Raw genomic sequence first — 19,887 nt, 5'->3', positions numbered from 1 at the left:
TCTCGCCTCGGCTTGAACTCGCTTTGCTCGGCCATAGTCACCGAAACGTATGAGGTCGTTCGGCCTCTAAGGAGGGGCTGTAATTGCACTACGTATTCCCGACTTGCCATATCCTTGCTGACCCTGGGATACGGCGCCCTTTTACGTGGCTCTACCCGCGTCCCTCCATGGACAGCATCCACAAAATGAGATATTTTAAGAGGAAAAAACGCGATGTGCACATGGCGCATCCTTGTGTCTGAAGTAAGGGGATGCGTTGTATTGGAATACACAAAGGTTTACTCCCCAGGAGACGGTTCATCTGCCACAACGTGGTTCTCTGACATGTCCTCCGTACTCGGCAAGAATAAGAAGAGCAAGACGCCAACTTTGCATGCCTGATGCTCCCGGCGCCCTCTACAATACCAACATTCTCAAGTCAAGTCAAAAGCTCATGGGCCCGAGCACCATCCCTTCATGATAATGCATCCAAGTTGTCCCATCCATCAGGGAACGCCTCGCTAGCACCGCCGTCAGCCCGCCCACCGGGTTGATCATGCGTATCGCCGTTATCTACCTAGGTATTCGTAAAAGATCATATTTCGACATTGAATTTCCATTGGTCTGTGACGATCAGTCAATAACGAGTCGCAGACAATGTTTGGTTGGGGTTGACAAACCTTTCTTCAAATTCTCCGCCGTGTCGCTCAAGAGTATCTCTCGTCTCCGGTTGCAGTAGGTTGTCTTGTCGAGGATCTCGACTTTGAGGTTTCCGAGCTCTTGCACGGGCTTCTCGAACATCTGGCTCAGGTTTTCCACTGCCATTTCCAAATCCTTCTGGTTGTCCTCGAAGATCTCGGTCATGTTGTTGCGAGCAAGATAGAAAGCAAATGCATAAGTCCACTTCAAGGTCTGACGGCAGTTTTGCAGGGCCTTGGAGGCAGTGTCAAGAAACTGGACTTCAATCCACGACATGTTAGATTGGGATTGAAGGCTCGTCATCTTCTTTTCGGTCTTTAGCCATAAGTCTTTGTCAAGTTTGGCGGACTGTTCGTGGTTGGCGTAACGATTGTAGTAATGGAGGTATCGTTCCAACGAGTGTCGAGAACGTGCTTGAGCATCACGAGCATCGGCTCCTGACTTTTCCTCGAATCGGTTGCAATTGTACCAACTAGTTCCATGCTCCGACCAAGGGCCCATACACATCCAGCAAAACTCGTGCTTGCATTTCCGGCAGGTCATATGATTGCAACCTCCATTCTTCTCGATGGTCGAATTGCACTTGGGGCACTCCTTTGTGTTGGCGGATATCCAGTTCGACGTTTCCGAGTCATCCTCGCACTTCTTGAGCCACTTCTTGACGAGAGAGCAGGGCGCCGGGCGGTGATCGGCTAGCGTGCATCCGAAGCAGAACATGTGGTCGTGCGCACAGCGGACAGTGGGGACAATCCGACTGAGATCTCGTTTCCTCACAGGACAATCCACGGCATATTCACATTCAGGAGCTGGGCACCACTTGAGATTGTCCTTGTCGTCCACATAAGTTCTAGTGAGCAGGACATGGTAACGGTCCATGACACTCTGGTCGACCAACAACTTCAGGGATTTGGAGTCCACAATCCGATGGCAGCCATCGAAGGGGCACTCGATTCTAGCAGCTTCCCCTTCCTCTTTGACTTTTTGTGTAAGGTATTGGGTATAACAGTTGGTACAGTATCTGTGGTCACATTTCATGGCATACGTCTCTAGGTCTGGAGAGTCTTCGAAGCAGATTTCGCAAGTGAAACCCTTGACCTTCTTCGTCTTTGGAGCCTCTGTAAATGTGGGTCCCAAGCCAGCAGCCTCGAGAACTTTGTCTTGGTTGTCCATGTATGATTCAATCAATTTCTCCTTGTTCCATCTCATGAACCGAAGAAGAATGGCGGTTTGTTCGATGGGTAACTCGATGATGGATGAAACCTCCTTGAACTGTTTTTCTTGCTGGGATTGAATATCTTCTGGACTTAGAACCTTGTATTCGACTTCGTAGGGTTTTCGCGGGTTCGTAAGGATGTCTTTTTCGTAGCCAAAGCCACCATCCTGGTCTTGGTCAAAATCTATAGTGGTCTTTGTCAGTGTCCCGAGGTCATTGACAGCAAGGTGGGGGGATACCGACCGTCTGCGAGACTGGCAATATCGCTGTCTTGTGTACCCTCATCGAAATCAATCTCATCCCCGCTGGGGGGATCTGACATGAAGTCATCTTCCGAATCCATGGCCTTCAACGACGGCGAGCCGTGCTCGGTGACGGGAGTCGACAGACGCTGCGCAGGAGGAGGGGACGTCTTGCGTGACTTCACCGGACCGTTGCTTGACGCGTCAGTGACGCACTCCGCAGCCTTTCGTTTCTTTGATTGAGGTGTCGTGTTGGCTTTGATAAGGGCAGCTGCGTCTCCAGACGAGACAACAGGCTGCTAGTTTGGTGAGGGGATGACCGGAGAAGCAGGTGACCAGCGCTCGACAGGCCACTCAGGGTTCCGATGGGAGATTGGCGGGTATCTCGACTTGGATGACGCTCAAGGGACTGGAGGACAGCCGTTTACACATATCAAGACAAGTTGTAAGGGTCTAAAACGCAGGTACCGAGAAAATACTCGAGTCGAGGCCAGATGATGGAAAGGAAAATGGTTGTAAGGGACAAGGAGACATGGGTCGAGTGCAGTGGCACCACAGACGGACTCATTTAGTTACTGGGCGATGGAACGGGGCGAGCAGCGGGCGACTTCAGGTTTGCAGGGTGGCGGTCGCCATTACTGATCAGGTCGTCATACTCCATCTTTCGTGGCACGTGATGAGGCACCGCAAGCCTCGACCCTCTCTCATCATCCTCTGTATTCTTCCCTGCTATTTCGCCTCTTGCTGCTAAGGTGTCCATAACCCTCCTCCAGAAACACGCCCTGTTCTTGGGATCGTTACCATGTAGGGATCTACACGTTCCCGAGACTGGCAATTTAACACATGTCCACACGAATACATAGGCATGTTGCTTCCACGAGCAAGATAGACAGACGCCTGGAAGGCTGGTGCACCCTCTCGCAGTGAGAAGGGCATGCAACGATGTCCGACCAAGGACATTCATTTGTTCCTGGACTGTGCTGTTGCATCCTCCATCACCTATCCTCATTCATCTTCTTCCTCGCTCTCACTCTCGCTCTCGGCATTTTCCAGCCAGTCGATAAACTGTGAGCTTGGCTGTCTCACCGCTGCCATTTCTGGTTCATTGTTGGATCTTTCATCGGCCCACCAGTCTGTGAAGGCTTCTTCGCCAAACACCTCAAGATCATAGAGATCTTTGACAACGAACAAAAGGGTCTTGCCTCCATCTTTCCGCTTGGATAGTTCCTTTTGAGCATCGAGCAGAAACGACACTTGCTCGTCGGTCGCCTGTTCAGCACCTGTTCTTCGAATCAGTGGGTTGTATGCCGTGAGTATTCGCCTGGTCGCATCTGCCGCGGACATTCCAGCCTCAATTTCCCCATGGACGTGCCTCATAAGCGCCACTGCAACTGCTTTGCGGACCTGTGTCTCATCTGCCCCTCCACTGAACCTCAGACCCATCAATTCGCTGAGCATGTCGTCCACATGCTTCCCTTCTTGCATTCGTTGTATGAGGATCGCCACTGTATCGTGCTGAAACCGGTCGGAGGACTCATCGCCAAAGCTTTGACTTCGCGATCCGCCTAGCGAAGAGACTTCGTCTTCTGATATATCCGATTCCAGAGTAGATACCGAGTCTGCGAGGTCTGGTCTGTTATATACCAGTCTCGACAGTTTAGAACTCAAATAGTCTTCCTCATCCTCCACGTAAGCATGACCTTCTCCTGCGTCACCCACAATGAGGGAGTCATTCTTGAGTTCTCCATCTGCTCCCTGCTGTGTCTTGACAATTCTTGAACCAGCTCGGACCGTAGTGCCAGCGGCGATCTTAACGCCGAAAGATATCAGGACGCCCTCTTCAATGATGCAATCATCACCTATGAAAGCCTCGTTCCCGATGATAGCCCGCGAGATTTTGACATTGTTGCCAACAGATACATCGTCCCAGATGTAGGCAGCGTCAATCTTGGTATTCCTGCCGATATGACACCGTTGACCGAGTACAGCGCTCCTGATGTCGCACCCTGCGCCTATGGTGGTTTCAGGGCCGACGATTGTGCCTGCTTCGAGTTTTATGGGTCTGGCTGCAATGACATTTTTGTCCACAATGACTCCATTCTGCGATCGATCGTAGTGTGTGTCGCCGAAAACGTTATTTTCTACTGCAATTGATGTGATTACGCCTTGATTCAAATCTTGAGAGATGGCGTTGTAGGACCAGAAATCTGCTGCTCGGGCGGCGTAATGGTCTTTGACGATATATGTGTGGATGGTCTTTCCATTCAGTTCCCAGTCCTTCAGAACGCCAAACAGAAAGTCCTTTCGAGGCGACTGGTTGTCAAAGTTGTCCGACCACAGGCTGAGGACATCCGGCGTACATATGTCGATACGGCAGTCGATCAGGTCCTGACGAACCTCCAACTCCGGAGTTTTCAACACTTCAGGGTCCACGTGGGAGGTGAATTGAGTACCTGGAAATGCTTCCTCGTAGTGCAGACATCTGTCCTTGGTTGGGTCTATGACAAAAGTCGGCACTACTCCGCCACTATGGTCATGGATTCCCGGCTCAGCCTCCCTCAGGACCATGGTCATGATTGCGTTTTTGTCCTTTTCTCGTCGAGTCTTGTGCTGTCGCAAAGCCTTCTCGAGGGGAAAGTTGGCGATTATGTCGCCACTGACCACAATGAAGTCTCCCGCCATCAAATGTTTTTGGTCGAGATCTCTCATCACGTCACCCACCGAGCTCGCAATGCACCTCAGAAGAGTCAGGCTCTCAAAGGGTGAGTTGGAGGACTTCCACCGAGACTCCTCGATGTAGGTTTCTACCTGGTCGGTATGTGCCCCGGCATAGACGTAGACGACTTGGACTCCAGCACTTGCGAGATACTCGAGAGTGTATTCGATCAGCGGAGTGTTGGCCAAAGTGAGTAAACATCTGGGCCTCTCCAGAGTGAATGGGGCGAATCTATCTTCGAAAGTGTCGGCGACGACGACGGCTTGCAGAGGTTCCTCCTTGTTGTCGTCTCCAGATCTGCCTCTTCCGCCAGCAGACTTTGGAGTTTTGGGCGGCATGGTCAATTTTGCCGCGTGCAACCCGTTGCCCTTGGCCTTGTTATGAGTGTCAGAGCCTTAGAGCCCTCGAGTCCTTGGAGAGGGAAATGGCCTGCAGTTGCATGTCCGAGTAGTAACGCCTTTCAGTAGAGCACCGTTACGAAGGTGTCTTTTCCCCGAACTTGAAGGGCACGACTCCGTGAAGATCGGCGTCGCATAGACTTGGACAGATACAAAATGGCGTGAAGGGACGTGAGTCACTTGTGACTGGTCGGTTTTTTTTTGAAATTTCTGGAGTAGATTCCCGGATCTCAGCGACAGGACGGTTAGGCGTGGTGGGTTGTGTTTGGTGGGATTATTGCAGCAGTGGTCGATTCTTGACTGCGCCAAGCCTCCGCAGGCGAACAATGGGGGAGAGATGCTTGGACGTTATGGCGGTCACGGGCGTCACAGGCGTCAAGCCCCCAACACTTACGTTGGTATGCTAGGCTGTGCTAGGCGGTAAGGGCTCCAAGGGTCAGAGGTGCAGGGGGCGTGGTCGTGCGTCATAGGTATGTAGTGCACAGGCCGCCCCCAATCGTCGCCGACCTTTCAACTGCGCCCGTGCCTGATTAAGATGCACTTTTGGATCCAATCCGTATATGTTTTTGGTTGTTGTCATTGTTTGCTGGCTCTGCCATTGCTCATTCCTACTCTCTCGGCCACTTCGAAATCCCTTTCTTGCATCCCGTAACCTAGACTCGAGACCTTGCCTTTACCTACTCTCTACCTCTCGAATTCAACCTCTGTCTGGTTTGGTCTGAATCGCTCGTTGTAAAGAACACCTCGACTTTCCCACAACAGTCGCTCACCCTCCTTTTCATCATGTCGACCGAAACCCAACAGGCAAATCCGCAAATGGACTTGGATCCCAAATATGACGACTATGACTTCCCCACCACTGCTCCTGAGAACCAGTCGGGTCATCCTGGCCATACCACAAAGGAACAAGATGCTCAAGTGCACCAGCTGAGGGCTATGCTGGAAAGAGAAGGCTACACGGAGCGGCTAGACACTCTGACTCTGTTACGCTTTCTTAGAGCCCGCAAATTCAACGTTGAGCATAGCAAGGCAATGTGTGTTTCCACGCGGACGACCGATGAAGCAAATACTGACAACTGCCCCAGGTTCGTCAAGAACGAGCAATGGCGAAAGGAGTTTGGCACTGATGATCTGGTCCGCACTTTTGACTACAAAGAACGAGCTCAGATGTTCCAGTATTATCCACAGTACTATCACAAGACCGACAAGGTACGGCACACAGTACACTGACCGACATTGCCCGGCACCACTAACAAATGTCGACAGGATGGGCGCCCGGTATATATCGAACAATATGGCAAAATCGACCTGAATGCCATGTACAAGATCTCTACTGCAGAACGAATGGTGCAGAATCTGGTGGTGGAGTACGAAAAGGTGGCCGATCCACGATTGCCCGCTTGCTCGCGCAAGGCAGGAAAACTCCTCGAGACTTGCTGCACTATCATGGACATGAAAGGCGTCGGCGTCGGACGAATTCCATCCGTCTACGGCTACCTCAAGTCTGTCAGCGCCATCTCCCAAGACTACTACCCAGAGCGGCTGGGCAAGCTCTACATCATCAATGCACCTTGGGGTTTTGCGAGCGTCTTCAGCTTCGTCAAATCGTTCCTCGACCCAATCACGGTCGCCAAGATTCATGTTCTTGGCTCGAACTACCAAAAGGAACTGTTGCAACAGGTCCCTGCAGAAAATCTCCCCAAGGAATTTGGCGGCGAATGCGAGTGCGAAGGTGGTTGTCAATTCAGTGACGACGGTCCCTGGAAGGACCCCCAGTATGCAAAAACGCCAAAGTGGGCCAGAGAAGATCCGGTCACTGGCAAGGACGCGGCAAACACCGTCCAGCCTGCCCCAACTGATGGCGCTCAAGATCCAGCGACGACAGAAGCGCCTGCTCCCGCTACAGCACCCGCCCAGGCTGAGAATGCGCCGGCCGAGGGACCAAAGATGCCCATTGAAGAGGCAGCAGGGTCGTAGATATTTTCATCTCGGACCTTTTCGACAGAGCGCTAAGAAGGAAGTTCCATGGGACGCCTACAGATGTTGAAGAAGGCAGAAGAAACGGAAGAACAGGGCGCCAGGACCTGAGTTCAGAGCCGCTCCTGCACTTGCTTGTTGTACATTTTGATGATACATTGGCTTTCGGCGGAGATCTTCTGATATTTGCCTCCGAATACTGCTCGCTTCTTCTCAAGCGGGCTTTCTCTATCCTTCTTGTCCGACTCTTCACGGCACATCTGGGTTCGTTGCCTATCCTAGACAGGCGATCGACACGATATTGATAGATCAATATGGATCCCGGCAAGCACCGGCACTGACATCTTTGGTCAACTCTCCTGATTAGCATCTTTTTCCCCCTCCGTGAGCCCAGAGATCATCCTATAGATTGACCTCAACCAAATGGTGACGTAGAATGAACCGGTACGTCTTGACTGCTCTGGACTTCATGAGCACAGATGCTTTGCTGCATCACGTTTGGTGAGAAATTTGACTTCTCGTGGTCGACGCTTTCTGGAACGGTGATCAAGAGGAGCGTTCCTCGTTACGGACGGGGCCGACGGGATGCCACACGGACAAGGATCATCGGACTCTCGATAAGCAGACCCTAATTGTCTGACTTCGAAGTGTCCCCAGGCCGATCGTGGGCATTCACTGAGATGGGGAAAAGACTGAAGTGACCCACATCCGTTGAGTCGAATTCGGATTGATAGCATCCTGATCTTTGCGGGATGCATGTGGCTCTCTTGTCATCATGTTTGCTCACTCAAACTCCATAGCCACCGTCCTCGCACGTTGAATCTTGCCCAATGTCTCGGTCAGACTTGCACCATATACTCGGTGATTGGCGTCGCCATCGGCGCGGTTGACGCCGGCCAGCGCGGCAAGCTCGTTCGTCCCGCGTTCATACATGGCATTGGCGTCGTCGAGCCATCCATCTCTGAGTGGCTTCAATCCAAGAACGTCTCCTCCAGCATCTGCTTCCCGCGACATGGCGATGCGCCTCTCGAATTCGACACCATCTGCTTCCATCTCTTCCTTCAGCCTGTTCGCGAGCGTCTCCGCTCCTCGCGCTGGAGCCGTCCTTCTCAGCTTGCTCACTTGCGTAGTCAATGTCTCCAGTTCCCCGTAGAGCGCCGCGACTCTGGCCTGCAGCCGGCTGTCGTACGCCTCGTGGACAAAGTCGACCCCTTCCTTCTCCTCTTTCGGCTCGTCTTGCTGCTGTGCGGTCGCGGGATCTCCGCCGCCCGCGGACCTCAACGCGCCGGGCAGGGCCGTCGCATCCAGCCCGTTGACGGTGATGTTCTTGCACGCGCCTTCCCACGTGCGCGTGATGAAGGCCTCGACGACTTCGCGGACGCGCGCTCGCAGCGGATCCTCGACCTCGTCCCCATCCTGCCCTTGCGTGTCGCGACCCTGCTCCGTTCCGCTGGTGGTCGGCTGGGTGCCGCCCAGTTGTATGACTGTCGCAGGCTGCAGAATGTCCTGCACCGCGGCCGAAGGGGGAAAGTGTAGATCGAGTTTTTGACGCGCGCAGGCGACGAGGTTGGATTGCAGGTATGTGAGGTCATTGGGGGACTGGAGTTCGACTTTGCGGTGGTGACGATCCGCGACCGGGTTCGGATGCGCAGCTGTGTCGAGATCCATGATTACCACCTTCAATCTTCCATCTGAGTCCAAGGTGAAGAATTCAAGACTGTTCGCTGCCTACTGCGGACATTTGGGAAGCGCTCCACGGTCCTCACAAGTTTTGGACGTAAACAAGCAGGCTATCGATAATGATTGGTGGGTCCCCCGGTGTCTGGGAGTAACGTGATTGGCCCGGACTGTTCGCCACTATAGTGCCAGCCCTACAGGCCGAAAACGGCGGCTGAGAAATCTGCCCACGATACAAAAGAATTAAAGACCGTGGTCATTTGGGGGGAGACAGTATGGGCAAGAATAGCAAGCAGTGTCATGATGGTAGTGCTTCTCATTTGCCATCTGCTTCCTAGAGGCGGTTGAGTAGTTGTCTGCTATCTGCTTTGACCCGCACCCAGGATATTTGCACCCGCTTCATTCCATGGCTTCTGGCGTATCCCCTCTATGTTGCCCCATCTATTTGGACTCGTCAAAGACGTAGGTGAGATGGCAACGGCCGCAGTATTGTCGGTTATGCATGGCAGCCATGAAAACACCGGCACCGCACTCCTTGGTGGGACACTCGCGCCTCAACCGCTCGATCTTCCCATCGCCGTCGACCTTGTAGTACTTGAGCACGGCCAACTTGGTCTTCTTGCGCTTGTGCTTGATCTTCTTGGGAGTGGTGTAGACCTTCTTCTTGCGCTTCTTGGCACCACCGCGAAGACGCAAGACCAGGTGGAGGGTCGATTCCTTCTGGATGTTGTAGTCGGAGAGAGTGCGGCCGTCTTCGAGTTGCTTGCCGGCGAAGATCAGGCGTTGCTGGTCCGGGGGAATGCCTTCCTTGTCTGATGGGAGACTTCGTAAGCCGGGGCGCGCTCATGCGGCTGGGGCCAGTTCTTGCGAAACATACCTTGGATTTTGGACTTGACATTGTCGATGGTGTCGGAAGACTCCACCTCGAGGGTGATAGTCTTCCCCGTAAGTGTCTTCACGAAAATTTGCATTGCGGGAAGATCTGAAGAGACTTGTCAGTTGCTTCTTGGAGGTGAAGAGGTGGTGGAGGGAGACGGGGGGAGGTGGAAGGGCGAGAGGCGCGCAAACGGCGGAAGCGCGGGACCAAAATAAGGACCCAGGCATGAGAGAGAACCTTACCTCGACAGCAATCTGTCTTCCTCAATCCTCTGAATGCAAAATGGTGGCTCAGAAGGCCCGAACTTGAGAAGAGAAACGAGGCTTTGAAAAGTGAAGGGCAGACTGAATTCGATTCAGGACTTGGAGGTGTTAGTGCGCACGCCAAGAGTTCGCCGGCTAAATGGCCGCGTGTGCCGCTTAGAGCAAGTAGGGCGAGTCACATGATAGTGGAGGCGGGGGCGTGGTTGCTCGATCGGTTGCTTGGTCGACAAGGCTGTTTACGCAGCCGCCACTTCCGGAGTGACGGCCACTGAGATCGCCGACAGTGACGAGAGCAATTCAATACTCATCACATCCCCTCCAACTTTCAGTCACTCTTCTTACCCTTCTCTTCACCCTCCAAACCTCTCAAACTTCCCCTCTAGACCGATCTCTCCATCTTCAAGAACCGTCAAGACCTACAAACAAGTCAATCGAGAAGCCTCTCAGGACCCAGTTCTGATCAATCCCACTACATCTGCCCTGAGAGGGCCCCTTCTCTGAAGATAGAACAGTTGCACACAGTCGTCTGCGACTGGTGAAAGCCGTATAACACAAGACCGCTGCCCGGTCCGCAGCCCCTTGCGCTGCGTGAGGTACGTTGGACCTTTGGACCAGAGGCTTTCGAGGGTATGCCAGGCTGACAAGGTGGTACTGGTACAGTCTCGAACCATTGAAGGATCCATTTCCGGACAACAAGTACAACAACACAACCCTTCGACAAGCAACCATTTTCGAACTCATCTCGCCTAAGATGATGTCCAACCAACCTTCATCTCTTCAGCAACGACAGAGGCTACATCGGAGACAGAACTCAACACCCGTTGTAGCCTTCGAAGCCATGAAGGTCTCTGCCACAATGCCGCCACAACCACGCCACAATCTTCACAGACGGGGTCAATCTTTCGATCTTCAACGAAGCCCCATCCGGAAGCATCAGCAAGGCAGCACGGTAAGTATGACTAACCTAGGACCAATCCACGGACAACAGATTTTGCGGGAAGCGCAGCAGCAACGAATAGCAAGACCGGGCCAGCAGCAACCAAACATGAACATGGACTTACCCATCTCTCCAGATTGTGGTATGTTCCCGGTGACCACTTCAATCCCACCGTCGCCGTACGACAACATGAGAATGAATGCAATCATGCAACAGAGCTCTCCAGGCATGACATTTTCGCATTCCCAACAATACTTCACCGACCTGAATATGCCAGTGCAGAACGCTGGTCCAATGGGACTGATGGATGAGAACAGCCTCCAATATTTCCAGGAGGCTCAAGCACCTCAGTTTCCACAAAGTGTCGGTATCTCCTTTGACAATCGGAGAATGTCGCAGCCAGATCTGCGGGTTCAGACCCAGTTGCGACCTCATACACCTTCACATCAAATCCAGACTGGTAAGTACTTCCCATAACCAAGAGAGGGCGACAGCGTATCTAACGACTGATCAGCACAACTCCCTCTCACACCTCCATTCAGTCAACATAACCAAGCCGTTCAATATTCACGTTCATTACAAGCGTCGCCAGCCCTTCAATCACCCTACCCAGTACCCATGACACGAGGCAAGTCTCTGCAAGGAATCATCGAACACGAAGAACCAAGAGCACAGCCCATGGGCACGCCGACTAGAGGTTTGTTTGAGATGGCTGAAATGCCGGTGCCCGAACCTCGGAGACGATCTCAAACTCCGCCAGTGGCTCAGCAAATTGAGCCGACGAAGGTCAAGGTCGAAGCGACCCCAGGAGAGCTGGATGAGCTCGAGACTCAAGTACCCAAACTCGAAGATGTGGCAGTGCCGGTCCTTTCAACCAAGAAGGCACCAGCTGGCAGCGCATCTCCAGGCAGACCGGCACTTTCCCCTCGCCGTATGTCAATCTCAGACCTCAACCTGGAACCCGGTATTGAGGCATCGATCGAGGAAACCAACATCACGCTGGATGATATTGCACAGTTCATCGAAGGTCCCGATCCAGTGGACAACAAATGGGTGTGCAAGTATGAGGACTGCAACAAGAGATTCGGTCGGAAAGAAAACATCAAATCACATATCCAAACCCATCTCGGTGATCGTCAATTCCGATGTGACCATTGCAAGAAATGCTTTGTTCGAGGCCATGACCTGAAACGCCATGCGAAAATCCACACCGGTACAAAGCCGTACCCTTGTCTATGTGGAAACTCATTCGCGCGCCATGATGCATTGACCCGCCACCGGCAGAGAGGAATGTGTATTGGTGCCTTTGATGGTGTTGTCAAGAAGGTGATGAAACGTGGCAGACCCAGAAAGCACCGACCGGAAATGGACGATCGCCTTGAGAAGGCCAATCGAACCAGACAGAGGACGGCTGAGCAACACCACGATCCTTACACATCTTCTGCATCGAGCTGCTCTATGTCGAGCTGGGGCTCACCACCAACGGAGACCATGGACAATCTGAGCATCCGTGGAACGTCACCTTTCGAAAGCATGACGCTCTTTGGTATGCCACAGCATAATCTCCTGAACATGGATCAGATGATTGGCTTTCCTCCTGACACGTTCTCCTTCACACCACCACACAGCCCAGGATATTCCACAGGCAACAAGCCTAGTCCCGTCTACCGCGAGCTGACACCAGCAGAGCTAGGCGAGATTCCAGAGCTGCAACATAGTGACGGATCACAAATGCTGCCAGATCTTCCGACCATGGACAATGGATTGCCGATGTTGGGTGCGACCCTGAATGTCTCGTCAGGACAGAGTCTGCCTAGTCTTTCACACTCATGCTCATCACCTGCCGCTGACATTGTGGCTTTTGATTTCTCGGACCTGCCCACCAATCCTACCTCGACCATGCATTCACCGCAGCTGCCTATCAAGATGGAGCAGCATGAGAGGAACGATTTCGACAACTTTCTCGACTATGGCGGGATGGAGATGGGACTGGACCCTTCGACGCAGGATTTCTTCTCCATCTGAATCAATGTTTTCCGAAAGCAACGAGGACGTCGACAATGCAACAGGCATCACAGCCAGAGCCCTTCTTTTGAACAACATCATGCACATGTAAATGTATTCTAGCTGACTGACGAACGAAATGGGACGATGTATACAGGAAAGGGCTAGGGAATCTTGGGAACTGGAATGGGGGCCGGCTTTGGGAAGCTTAGCGAGTGTATTTACTTGGTCATGTCATGCTTTGCGATGCTGCTTTCATGTCATTCTTTTTCAGTGTACATTCATTCCTTGAATGATTTTTTCGGACGAGCGTCGGCGCCTAGAGGGTGCCATGCTCACTGGGATGAGGGACTTGTTTCTTTTGCCACTGGGCTCTTTCTGGCTCAGGCACGCACAGATCTCTCCGCTACTTGACATGCCTTTCCGGCTATGAAAGGGGGTAGAGATGATGAGGCGAGGAAGGGACCACGGCAAGCAGAGAAACTAGGAATGTTAGGTGGGAATCACGCACGGGCAGGGGGCCAGGAACGAAAAGGGGAGGGAACTCTCGGGCGCTGAATTCAGACATTCATTCACTCTTTTTTCTTTTTTTCTTTTCTTTTTTTGATCATGCTGTTTGTTCTAAACGTTGGATTGGGCGAGACGGATGGATGAATCATTGGTTGGTGGTGGTGGTAGAGGAGGAGGAGGAGGAGGAGGAACGGGGTCGCCAGGCAATAAATAATAATAACCTCGTCGACTTCACGGGTCGTGCGAGCGCACTTCTTCAGCTCATGCACTGTCTTTTCCCATGGACTCGATCGAGGGCGGATGCACGGAAGGATGGATGGACGGACGTAAAATGGAGAAGGGGGAAGAAGGAAACAAAGACGAAAAACATCAGCTCGACTCTCCTCTACTCACGTCCAGGTCCATGGATTTCTTTCTTCCCTTGAGGGATATCCGAAATCACCTCTTTTAGTCAATTGGAGTGCTTTCCAATCTGAGCATTTCCAGGAGTATTACTCCGTCCAGAGTCCGTTTCTCATATAATCATGTCGATTTTCTGTTCTTGGTATCATCATCCACCGGGAGTCGGGGGCCGGTGCGGTACCCCCTTCTTCCTTGCTTGATGACTGGTGGTGCGTCTGTTTGTCCTTTGCCATTCCCGTCTATCTGCCCTGCCGTCTTCAAGTATCGGGTCTCTGTAGAGGCTGCTTGCTTGTGGGGGTCAGATGAGACGAGGACGTGAGGCAAGAACAGAAGAGGAGCAAGAAGGACAGGAGGGCGATTCGCTGGGGGGATTCGTGGTCCGGAGGGCCAGGTCTGGGGGGCTTGCACCTTGCAAAGTCGGTTGTTCTTGTCCTTTCGAAAGGCTCTTGCAAGTCGCCCTGGGCCACCTTGCTGTTTGATCGTGAGGCCGTGAGTAAGGACATCATGTGTGCCTTGTAATAAGAGCATCACCAGGGTATACAGAGAGCATCGGAGCCTGTCCGTCCCAAGGCGTGCGTGAGCGGGCACCGGTCTGGGTCAACTAGCCAGTCAGAACAATGAGAGATCCAGACTACGCCGGAGCTGGGGACTTGGTCCTTCAGCTCATAGCCCTTTTCAAGGCCCTCTTCAGAGCCCATTGCCAGCGTAATCAACCACTTCGCATTGTCTCCACAGGGATGTAGGCAGAGATTTTGCCGTCGAGAAGATGGACCCCAGCTGAAAAACGCAACGCAAATCACAGCGGTGTCGATGCTGTAGACAAATTCCAAGTCGACCTCATTCGGATACGTCGGAAACCAATTTGTCTAGAGGACCATGGCTGGGAAGCGAAGACGGGAGCTCAAGAGGTGGCCTAGCGTTTGCAGACGCGCAAATTACGGATCGACAATTCAACTCCCTGGAAAGAGTGTGATGAAGGCTTTTGATCAAGGGGGACGAAAGCTCTCCGAAATACCTGTCAAGTGATAGCATACGTTCAATGTTGCCGCTACCCTGTTTCAACTCGGAATTCTGATCCGGGCGCCATTTGTGAATGATTGCCCTGTGAGCGCGCTTTCTGTACCAGGCTCAGCTTCTCTTTGGCCTTAGTTCCTTGCTTTGGTGAACCTAGATATCTAGTTTCAGCCCAGGAGTCCGAGCACGGCTTGACGCGGGTATTGACATGCTCCACCGTCAAAGTGAGGCATTCCTGTGCATGGATGAATTCCTTGACAGATTTGATGCTGGAGAGCCAAAAGAAAACCCCCCTCCGGATTGGTCGAAAGGCCACCCGAGCGAGGTTGAGGGAGAGGATATTTGCGGGCGAATGACAGAGTGAGGCTGGCAGTCACAAAGTTAGCCCAGTTATGGTGCCAGAGAAGGTTGTGCTCGGTCCTGGCTCCGCTTGCACCATCAATTAGTGATACCATCCTTCTGACATGGTGCCACATCCTGCAATGTGTCGGAGGGCAGGGCGGACAGACAAAGAACTGTGGACATGGAGGCCAAGATGATTCTAGTTAGTCCATTGGGATTGGCGCCTGGCGCCCCTGCTCTCGCAGCGGTTAACTCGTCCCGACGAGCGCATGCACACCTACACGCAAAGATCGACTTCCCCAAGCATGTAGTTCGGAGACGGGTTGGGTTCAAACACAGTAGACCAATCACCTCGAGGTTCAGTTGTCGTGAGTTCCCATGGCAGCTGCAACGACCAAAAAGCCTTTACACGTACCGATTGCTCAAACAGCGGAATCTGAGAAGAGACTGGCCAGAACCCGATAAGGTCTCTCAGTTGGCTCGATAAGCTGGGAAATTGAGGTTGAAAGGGTTTCTGCCGTCAGTTCATCTGTCACGTCCCTCAGACATTGGAACGAGGGCACGACTTTGACGGCTAGAGGGCATGGTGCGTATGAAGCATTCGTGCCCACTCAAAGTCCACCCCCCTTCACAAGCGCCGAGGTCACTTTGGAGGGCAGAGGGCTTCTAGGGTAGCTGACAGACTGCCCCAGACAGTTCATGCAACAGTGGTCGATCAGGGGACGATCAGGAGAGAGTGAGGCATTGTGACAGGGACTAGTCAGGCTGATATTTAAGGGGGCAGAACTTGGACATCCACGAAACTGACGTTGGGCCGGATGGTAGCATGTCGTCGGCAATTCGTCCGTATGGGATACCCCGGAGATGCAAGGTGCGGCTAAGAGCGGGTAGATTCGCTCCCTGTGATGCAGCAGGTCACGTAGATTGTCACATCTATTTCCAGAACCGTGGCCTCGAGTATAATTGCGGAAGTGATCGCCATAATCGTCAAATGTGGTTGGAGAATTTCCTGCTGGGGGAAGATGCGCGGGCGGTGTTGACCTTGAATGGAGGAGTGATTGTCAGGCAGCCGAAGCGCGAGGTAATTCGAAGATAAGATCAACCGCTCTACGACGTTCGCTGCGACAATTCGGCAGTTGACTAGGTCGATAAAGTGCGATATCAAGGTCTCTTTCCTCCAACCGAATCTGGTCCAACGATAGAAGTTCTTAGAAGTAAGCTTGTCCTCCATTTGGTGAGGATCAGCCAAAAAGGGAGCCTTGCAGTCTCTGATTGGATCGGTGTCTAGGCTTTCCCGGGCAGATCTTTGGTCATGGAAGAGGTCAGCTCCTTCAAGGAGTGCGTCCTGAAAACAGGATTGGACACCCCGCACAGGGGACGCGATTACTTGGGCCCAAGGTCCCATGTACCGAGTTTCGGGCATTGAGCAAGTTGGTGGCGCGCCAGAATGACGTATTCGGGGCACTTGTTGCCCCGTGAACAGGTTTGGTGTTGTTTTCTCTTGGTCATTGGACCAGTGTTTCGACATTGCCATTCCTTGACAGGTGTGCTTTTGAGATGAAAACTGACAGTTTGACCGAGAAGGAGCATCGGAAAGGAGATACTTTGGGGCACTCTGACAACGGTCAAAGGGTCAAAAATGCTACCAATCAAGCTTGGCTGACCCCAATATTCAATAGATTGAGTGGTGTTAGGAAAGCCTGCAGGAAATAATATCCACTTGGATTAAAAGGATGCATTTTGCATAGCTTCGGGTGCCTGTGAGAGGCTCGAGAAACGGTGGTGACGGCGCATTTTCTGAAAAGCCTGAAGGACTATTGGGCCCGGCGTGCACCGGTCAGGGCAATTTGTGGAAACAAGGTGATACGAGAACGAAACTCCGCCACAACGTCTCAGACATTCTGGGAAAGGTGGAGCAGGGCCAGGACCAAGTTCCACGTGTGCAAAGGTGAATCGACTCTGGATTCGGTGGGTGGTTGTTGCTCCTGGAGGTCGAGAGAATTGAGCGGTGAGAAAGAGCTTTGCTTGCATAGGTAGTCCCGCATAGCACATTGCATGGTGCAGAAGTTGCAATGAGACTATTGCCTGTGGAAACTCTGGGCCAGTGCCAAAAGGTCGCCGCCGACGCCGAGGCTCAGGGCTCGTGGGCTGGTGGACTGATGGGCTGATGGGTTCAGGGTCGCCCACCCGCGCGCGGGTTGCTAAGTGCAGGTGTTATTCCGTGCATTGCTGATCTTTTTTGTCCGATCTTTCTGGGTGTAAGATACATGGCGGATATTATCTGGCACTCGGGCCACAGAGAAGGACATCAGAGGAAGGAGAGCTGTCGATCGGATATTGTGCTATTTTGTTTGCCACCCAGGCAGGCAACTGGGCCCCCCAAACGAGAAGCCCCGAAGGCGTGCCCGGGGACACGTGTGCAGGAATTGGCGTGTTTCTGCAGCCTCAACAGGCACGGAATAAGGTTGGGCGGGCGCCTGGGTAGCGTGATCTCGGAGGGGGAGGGAGGAATGGGCTTTGTTGAGCGAGTTGAGCGAGTTGAGCGAGGGCGATGGTGAGTCGATGAAGCAGCAGAGGAGGTCAAAGTGAGGCGAACGGGCTTCATGGTGCGAAAGAGGAGGCGGCGGCTGTGATTGGCTGGCGGCTGACGTCGCCGGCGCTGATTGGCTCACTGCCGGCAGGCGTCGAAGACTTCATCCATGGCAGGGCAACCATTAGTCGAAGGGTGCATGACAAGTTGGATTGCAATTCAGACTCCAAGCACGAAGATGCTGGGGGGACCAATCTCCGTGGCTATATCGCTAGACAGAGGCTATTGGCCGCGGCGACTTTGCCCCCTGTACCCCCTCTCCTCCGAAGCCTTATATCTCGGTCGAGGCTCTCACCATCGACTGTATTTTGGTCTCTACCATGGCAGCAAATTCACAATCTCCATCCACATAGGTCAGGTCGGCCTGGGTTTCGAACTCCTACCTCTTGCCAGCTTTCTTCCATCGCCCATATACGTTTTGTGCCTGCTTGGCACTACTACACCTCCTTTCTCACACCCGCAATGCCTCAAGCAACGAGCCCGCCCCGGGATTACTGGATATCAGGCTATGGCCTGTCTCGGCATATTGTGCTTCGACAGCTGCAGTACTTCTTGGGGCCCTCTGCCACCGTGAGGCCATATTCATATCGTGTATGAGGGTCTCTTTCCCGCGGACGACAGGCCACCAGCTGATCTCAAACAGGGCCGAGAGGGATTCCTCATCAATGGTCCAGAGTTGACCAAGGTAAGCTCGGTTGCTAGCATGAATGGCAAGCAAGAAGCTCACGGCCGGTCACAGGAGCAGATAGAAGACCTCAAACGCCAGTCGGAACAATATGAAAGGCAACAGACAATGCGAATGTCCAACAGGGTCAGCAGCGGCACGGAGGACGAGGACTGCGACATCAACGAAATTGTCACCATCAATGCAAGCCGGAGGCACAACCTCGCACATGCTTCTGCATCCCATTACAAGCGGTCTCGGTGACCATTCGTCACAATGGGCGGGAAAGCGTCTTGCTGCAAAAAAGTTTTTTTTCATCAGAAATGGCCACATGACCTCTCTGTCGACCAACATGCTCGACTCTCTAAAGAAAGCTGAAAGGGGCCCGCAGCTGGTCTGCTGGTCTGTCACGAGGGCCACAAAATGGTCCAGTCAGAGACTCGAGGCCGCGCACTGGAACGCTGCCGTGCTGATTGCCTAGACGAGCGCAGCAGCGCTCTGGATGAGGACTGGGGAAGTTGCGGGTTGCAGGTTTTTCGAGCATGGAGCAATGGAATTCGGATTCGTCAGAGTCTTGCAGGTCGGTTAACCTTTTGGGAATCCTTGTATGTATATGCGGGTACGGTGGAACTAGAGATTCGTGGCAACTCTAGGTTTTAAGCTCTTGCGCCGCAGAAATGCCAAACGCCCTAGGTTCATTGGCGCTTGCAGGGCCTAATGCGGAGCGTTCGATTCTCGAGGGGTACACAGCAGCGTTGGCGATTGCTGAGAGTCAAGTGAGAAACCGGGGGTCGAGGTGGAGGCCATTTGGCGGTGCAACAAACAGAACGAGCATGCTGCGTCCGGAGATGCACCTCAAGATCCTCTGTAGGTTGTATAGGTCCATGGACCGACCAATACGGGCACATGGTAATGTCGCTCGCCCTTTTTCACATAGAATTTGACTTCGACCTCGGGCCAAAAGCTCTCGACGCCCTTCTCTTCATACCACGGACCGACCTCGAACTTGATGCTCCAAGCGATTCGCTCTCCGTGGCTGTACCCTTCCATAACATCCGACACACTCCTGCCGGCAGATTTCTCCCACTCTTTTACGCGTCCATCTTCATTTGTGACCGCAGCGAAGCTTACAGCAGGTTGGGCAGACGTGCCGTTGTTGGACGACAGCAGCGTCAATGTGGCTTTGAGCCCGGACGCAGGAGTCCCGGACAGCGTGTTGAGGACATGGCAGGTGATCGGAGAGGTCATTGTGCAGCACTAAGTATGGAACGGGTACAGGGTGTTGCACTGTCGAGTCTCAGCAAGACAAAGAGAGCAATAAATATGCCGCCGCTGAATCTCAGGTCGGTCGGAGGAGGCCGACGACGTCGAGACAAAAGAAGA

General features: G+C 53.0%; 9 protein-coding genes across 10 annotated transcripts; 3 read left to right on the top strand and 6 right to left on the bottom strand.

Annotated features, from left to right (window-relative positions):
• Positions 1-190: 190 nt before the first annotated feature.
• Positions 191-2,697, bottom strand: PV07_07656 (uncharacterized protein). Its single transcript, XM_016394760.1, has 3 exons — positions 2,135-2,697; positions 660-2,075; positions 191-603 (listed from the first exon to the last, which is right to left on the bottom strand). The coding sequence occupies exons 1-3, from the start codon at positions 2,232-2,234 to the stop codon at positions 575-577; spliced, it is 1,545 nt and encodes a 514-aa protein (XP_016248179.1). The 5' UTR covers positions 2,235-2,697; the 3' UTR covers positions 191-574.
• Positions 2,698-2,745: 48 nt separating this feature from the next.
• On the bottom strand, positions 2,746-5,497 carry PV07_07655 (uncharacterized protein). Its single transcript, XM_016394759.1, has one exon. The coding sequence runs from the start codon at positions 5,185-5,187 to the stop codon at positions 3,139-3,141; it is 2,049 nt and encodes a 682-aa protein (XP_016248178.1). The 5' UTR covers positions 5,188-5,497; the 3' UTR covers positions 2,746-3,138.
• A 277-nt stretch (positions 5,498-5,774) lies between these two features.
• On the top strand, positions 5,775-7,581 carry PV07_07654 (uncharacterized protein). Its single transcript, XM_016394758.1, has 3 exons — positions 5,775-6,281; positions 6,333-6,456; positions 6,514-7,581. Exons 1-3 carry the CDS (start codon positions 6,031-6,033, stop codon positions 7,222-7,224), a joined length of 1,086 nt encoding a protein of 361 aa, XP_016248177.1. The 5' UTR covers positions 5,775-6,030; the 3' UTR covers positions 7,225-7,581.
• Positions 7,197-9,034, bottom strand: PV07_07653 (uncharacterized protein). The gene has a single exon (XM_016394757.1). It carries the CDS (start codon positions 8,890-8,892, stop codon positions 8,008-8,010), a length of 885 nt encoding a protein of 294 aa, XP_016248176.1. The 5' UTR covers positions 8,893-9,034; the 3' UTR covers positions 7,197-8,007.
• On the bottom strand, positions 9,013-10,132 carry PV07_07652 (ubiquitin-40S ribosomal protein S27a). The gene is made up of 3 exons (XM_016394756.1): positions 10,021-10,132; positions 9,779-9,883; positions 9,013-9,713 (listed from the first exon to the last, which is right to left on the bottom strand). The coding sequence occupies exons 2-3, from the start codon at positions 9,870-9,872 to the stop codon at positions 9,343-9,345; spliced, it is 465 nt and encodes a 154-aa protein (XP_016248175.1). The 5' UTR covers positions 9,873-9,883; positions 10,021-10,132; the 3' UTR covers positions 9,013-9,342.
• A 225-nt stretch (positions 10,133-10,357) lies between these two features.
• On the top strand, positions 10,358-13,643 carry PV07_07651 (uncharacterized protein). Its single transcript, XM_016394755.1, has 3 exons — positions 10,358-10,634; positions 10,702-11,438; positions 11,493-13,643. The coding sequence occupies exons 2-3, from the start codon at positions 10,793-10,795 to the stop codon at positions 13,001-13,003; spliced, it is 2,157 nt and encodes a 718-aa protein (XP_016248174.1). The 5' UTR covers positions 10,358-10,634; positions 10,702-10,792; the 3' UTR covers positions 13,004-13,643.
• A 115-nt stretch (positions 13,644-13,758) lies between these two features.
• Positions 13,759-17,849, bottom strand: PV07_07650 (uncharacterized protein). The gene has a single exon (XM_016394754.1). It carries the CDS (start codon positions 16,782-16,784, stop codon positions 16,128-16,130), a length of 657 nt encoding a protein of 218 aa, XP_016248173.1. The 5' UTR covers positions 16,785-17,849; the 3' UTR covers positions 13,759-16,127.
• Positions 17,478-19,436, top strand: PV07_07649. 2 transcript variants are annotated; one of them, XM_016394753.1, is made up of 3 exons: positions 17,478-18,431; positions 18,484-18,525; positions 18,580-19,436. In XM_016394753.1, exon 1 carries the CDS (start codon positions 17,950-17,952, stop codon positions 18,412-18,414), a length of 465 nt encoding a protein of 154 aa, XP_016248172.1. In that variant the 5' UTR covers positions 17,478-17,949; the 3' UTR covers positions 18,415-18,431; positions 18,484-18,525; positions 18,580-19,436. The 2 variants fall into 2 exon arrangements, with proteins under 2 accessions (XP_016248172.1, XP_016248171.1); XM_016394752.1 differs by having other exon boundaries at positions 17,478-18,525.
• Positions 17,965-19,876, bottom strand: PV07_07648 (hydroxyisourate hydrolase). Its single transcript, XM_016394751.1, has one exon. It carries the CDS (start codon positions 19,750-19,752, stop codon positions 19,360-19,362), a length of 393 nt encoding a protein of 130 aa, XP_016248170.1. The 5' UTR covers positions 19,753-19,876; the 3' UTR covers positions 17,965-19,359.
• Positions 19,877-19,887: the final 11 nt, after the last annotated feature.

Source organism: Cladophialophora immunda (genome assembly GCF_000835495.1).
Source record: "Cladophialophora immunda strain CBS 83496 unplaced genomic scaffold supercont1.4, whole genome shotgun sequence".
Classification (NCBI taxonomy): Eukaryota; Fungi; Ascomycota; class Eurotiomycetes; order Chaetothyriales; family Herpotrichiellaceae; genus Cladophialophora; species Cladophialophora immunda.
Note: the sequence above shows the minus strand (reverse complement) of the source record. Positions and strands in the feature narration are given on the sequence as shown.

Coding starts and splice junctions, on each gene's coding strand:
- PV07_07648 (XM_016394751.1), bottom strand. CDS start 19,752: ATGACCTCTCCGATCACCTGCCATGTCCTCAACACGCTGTCCGGGACT.
- PV07_07652 (XM_016394756.1), bottom strand. CDS start 9,872: ATGCAAATTTTCGTGAAGACACTTACGGGGAAGACTATCACCCTCGAG. Junction 9,714..9,778: donor TGTCAAGTCCAAAATCCAAG/GTATGTTTCGCA, acceptor GTCTCCCATCAG/ACAAGGAAGGCATTCCCCCG.
- PV07_07653 (XM_016394757.1), bottom strand. CDS start 8,892: ATGGATCTCGACACAGCTGCGCATCCGAACCCGGTCGCGGATCGTCAC.
- PV07_07654 (XM_016394758.1), top strand. CDS start 6,031: ATGTCGACCGAAACCCAACAGGCAAATCCGCAAATGGACTTGGATCCC. Junction 6,282..6,332: donor GTTGAGCATAGCAAGGCAAT/GTGTGTTTCCAC, acceptor CAACTGCCCCAG/GTTCGTCAAGAACGAGCAAT. Junction 6,457..6,513: donor ACTATCACAAGACCGACAAG/GTACGGCACACA, acceptor AAATGTCGACAG/GATGGGCGCCCGGTATATAT.
- PV07_07651 (XM_016394755.1), top strand. CDS start 10,793: ATGATGTCCAACCAACCTTCATCTCTTCAGCAACGACAGAGGCTACAT. Junction 11,439..11,492: donor TTCACATCAAATCCAGACTG/GTAAGTACTTCC, acceptor ACGACTGATCAG/CACAACTCCCTCTCACACCT.
- PV07_07656 (XM_016394760.1), bottom strand. CDS start 2,234: ATGGATTCGGAAGATGACTTCATGTCAGATCCCCCCAGCGGGGATGAG. Junction 2,076..2,134: donor TATTGCCAGTCTCGCAGACG/GTCGGTATCCCC, acceptor AGACCACTATAG/ATTTTGACCAAGACCAGGAT. Junction 604..659: donor GGCGGAGAATTTGAAGAAAG/GTTTGTCAACCC, acceptor TGATCGTCACAG/ACCAATGGAAATTCAATGTC.
- PV07_07649 (XM_016394753.1), top strand. CDS start 17,950: ATGGCAGGGCAACCATTAGTCGAAGGGTGCATGACAAGTTGGATTGCA.
- PV07_07650 (XM_016394754.1), bottom strand. CDS start 16,784: ATGGCAATGTCGAAACACTGGTCCAATGACCAAGAGAAAACAACACCA.
- PV07_07655 (XM_016394759.1), bottom strand. CDS start 5,187: ATGCCGCCCAAAACTCCAAAGTCTGCTGGCGGAAGAGGCAGATCTGGA.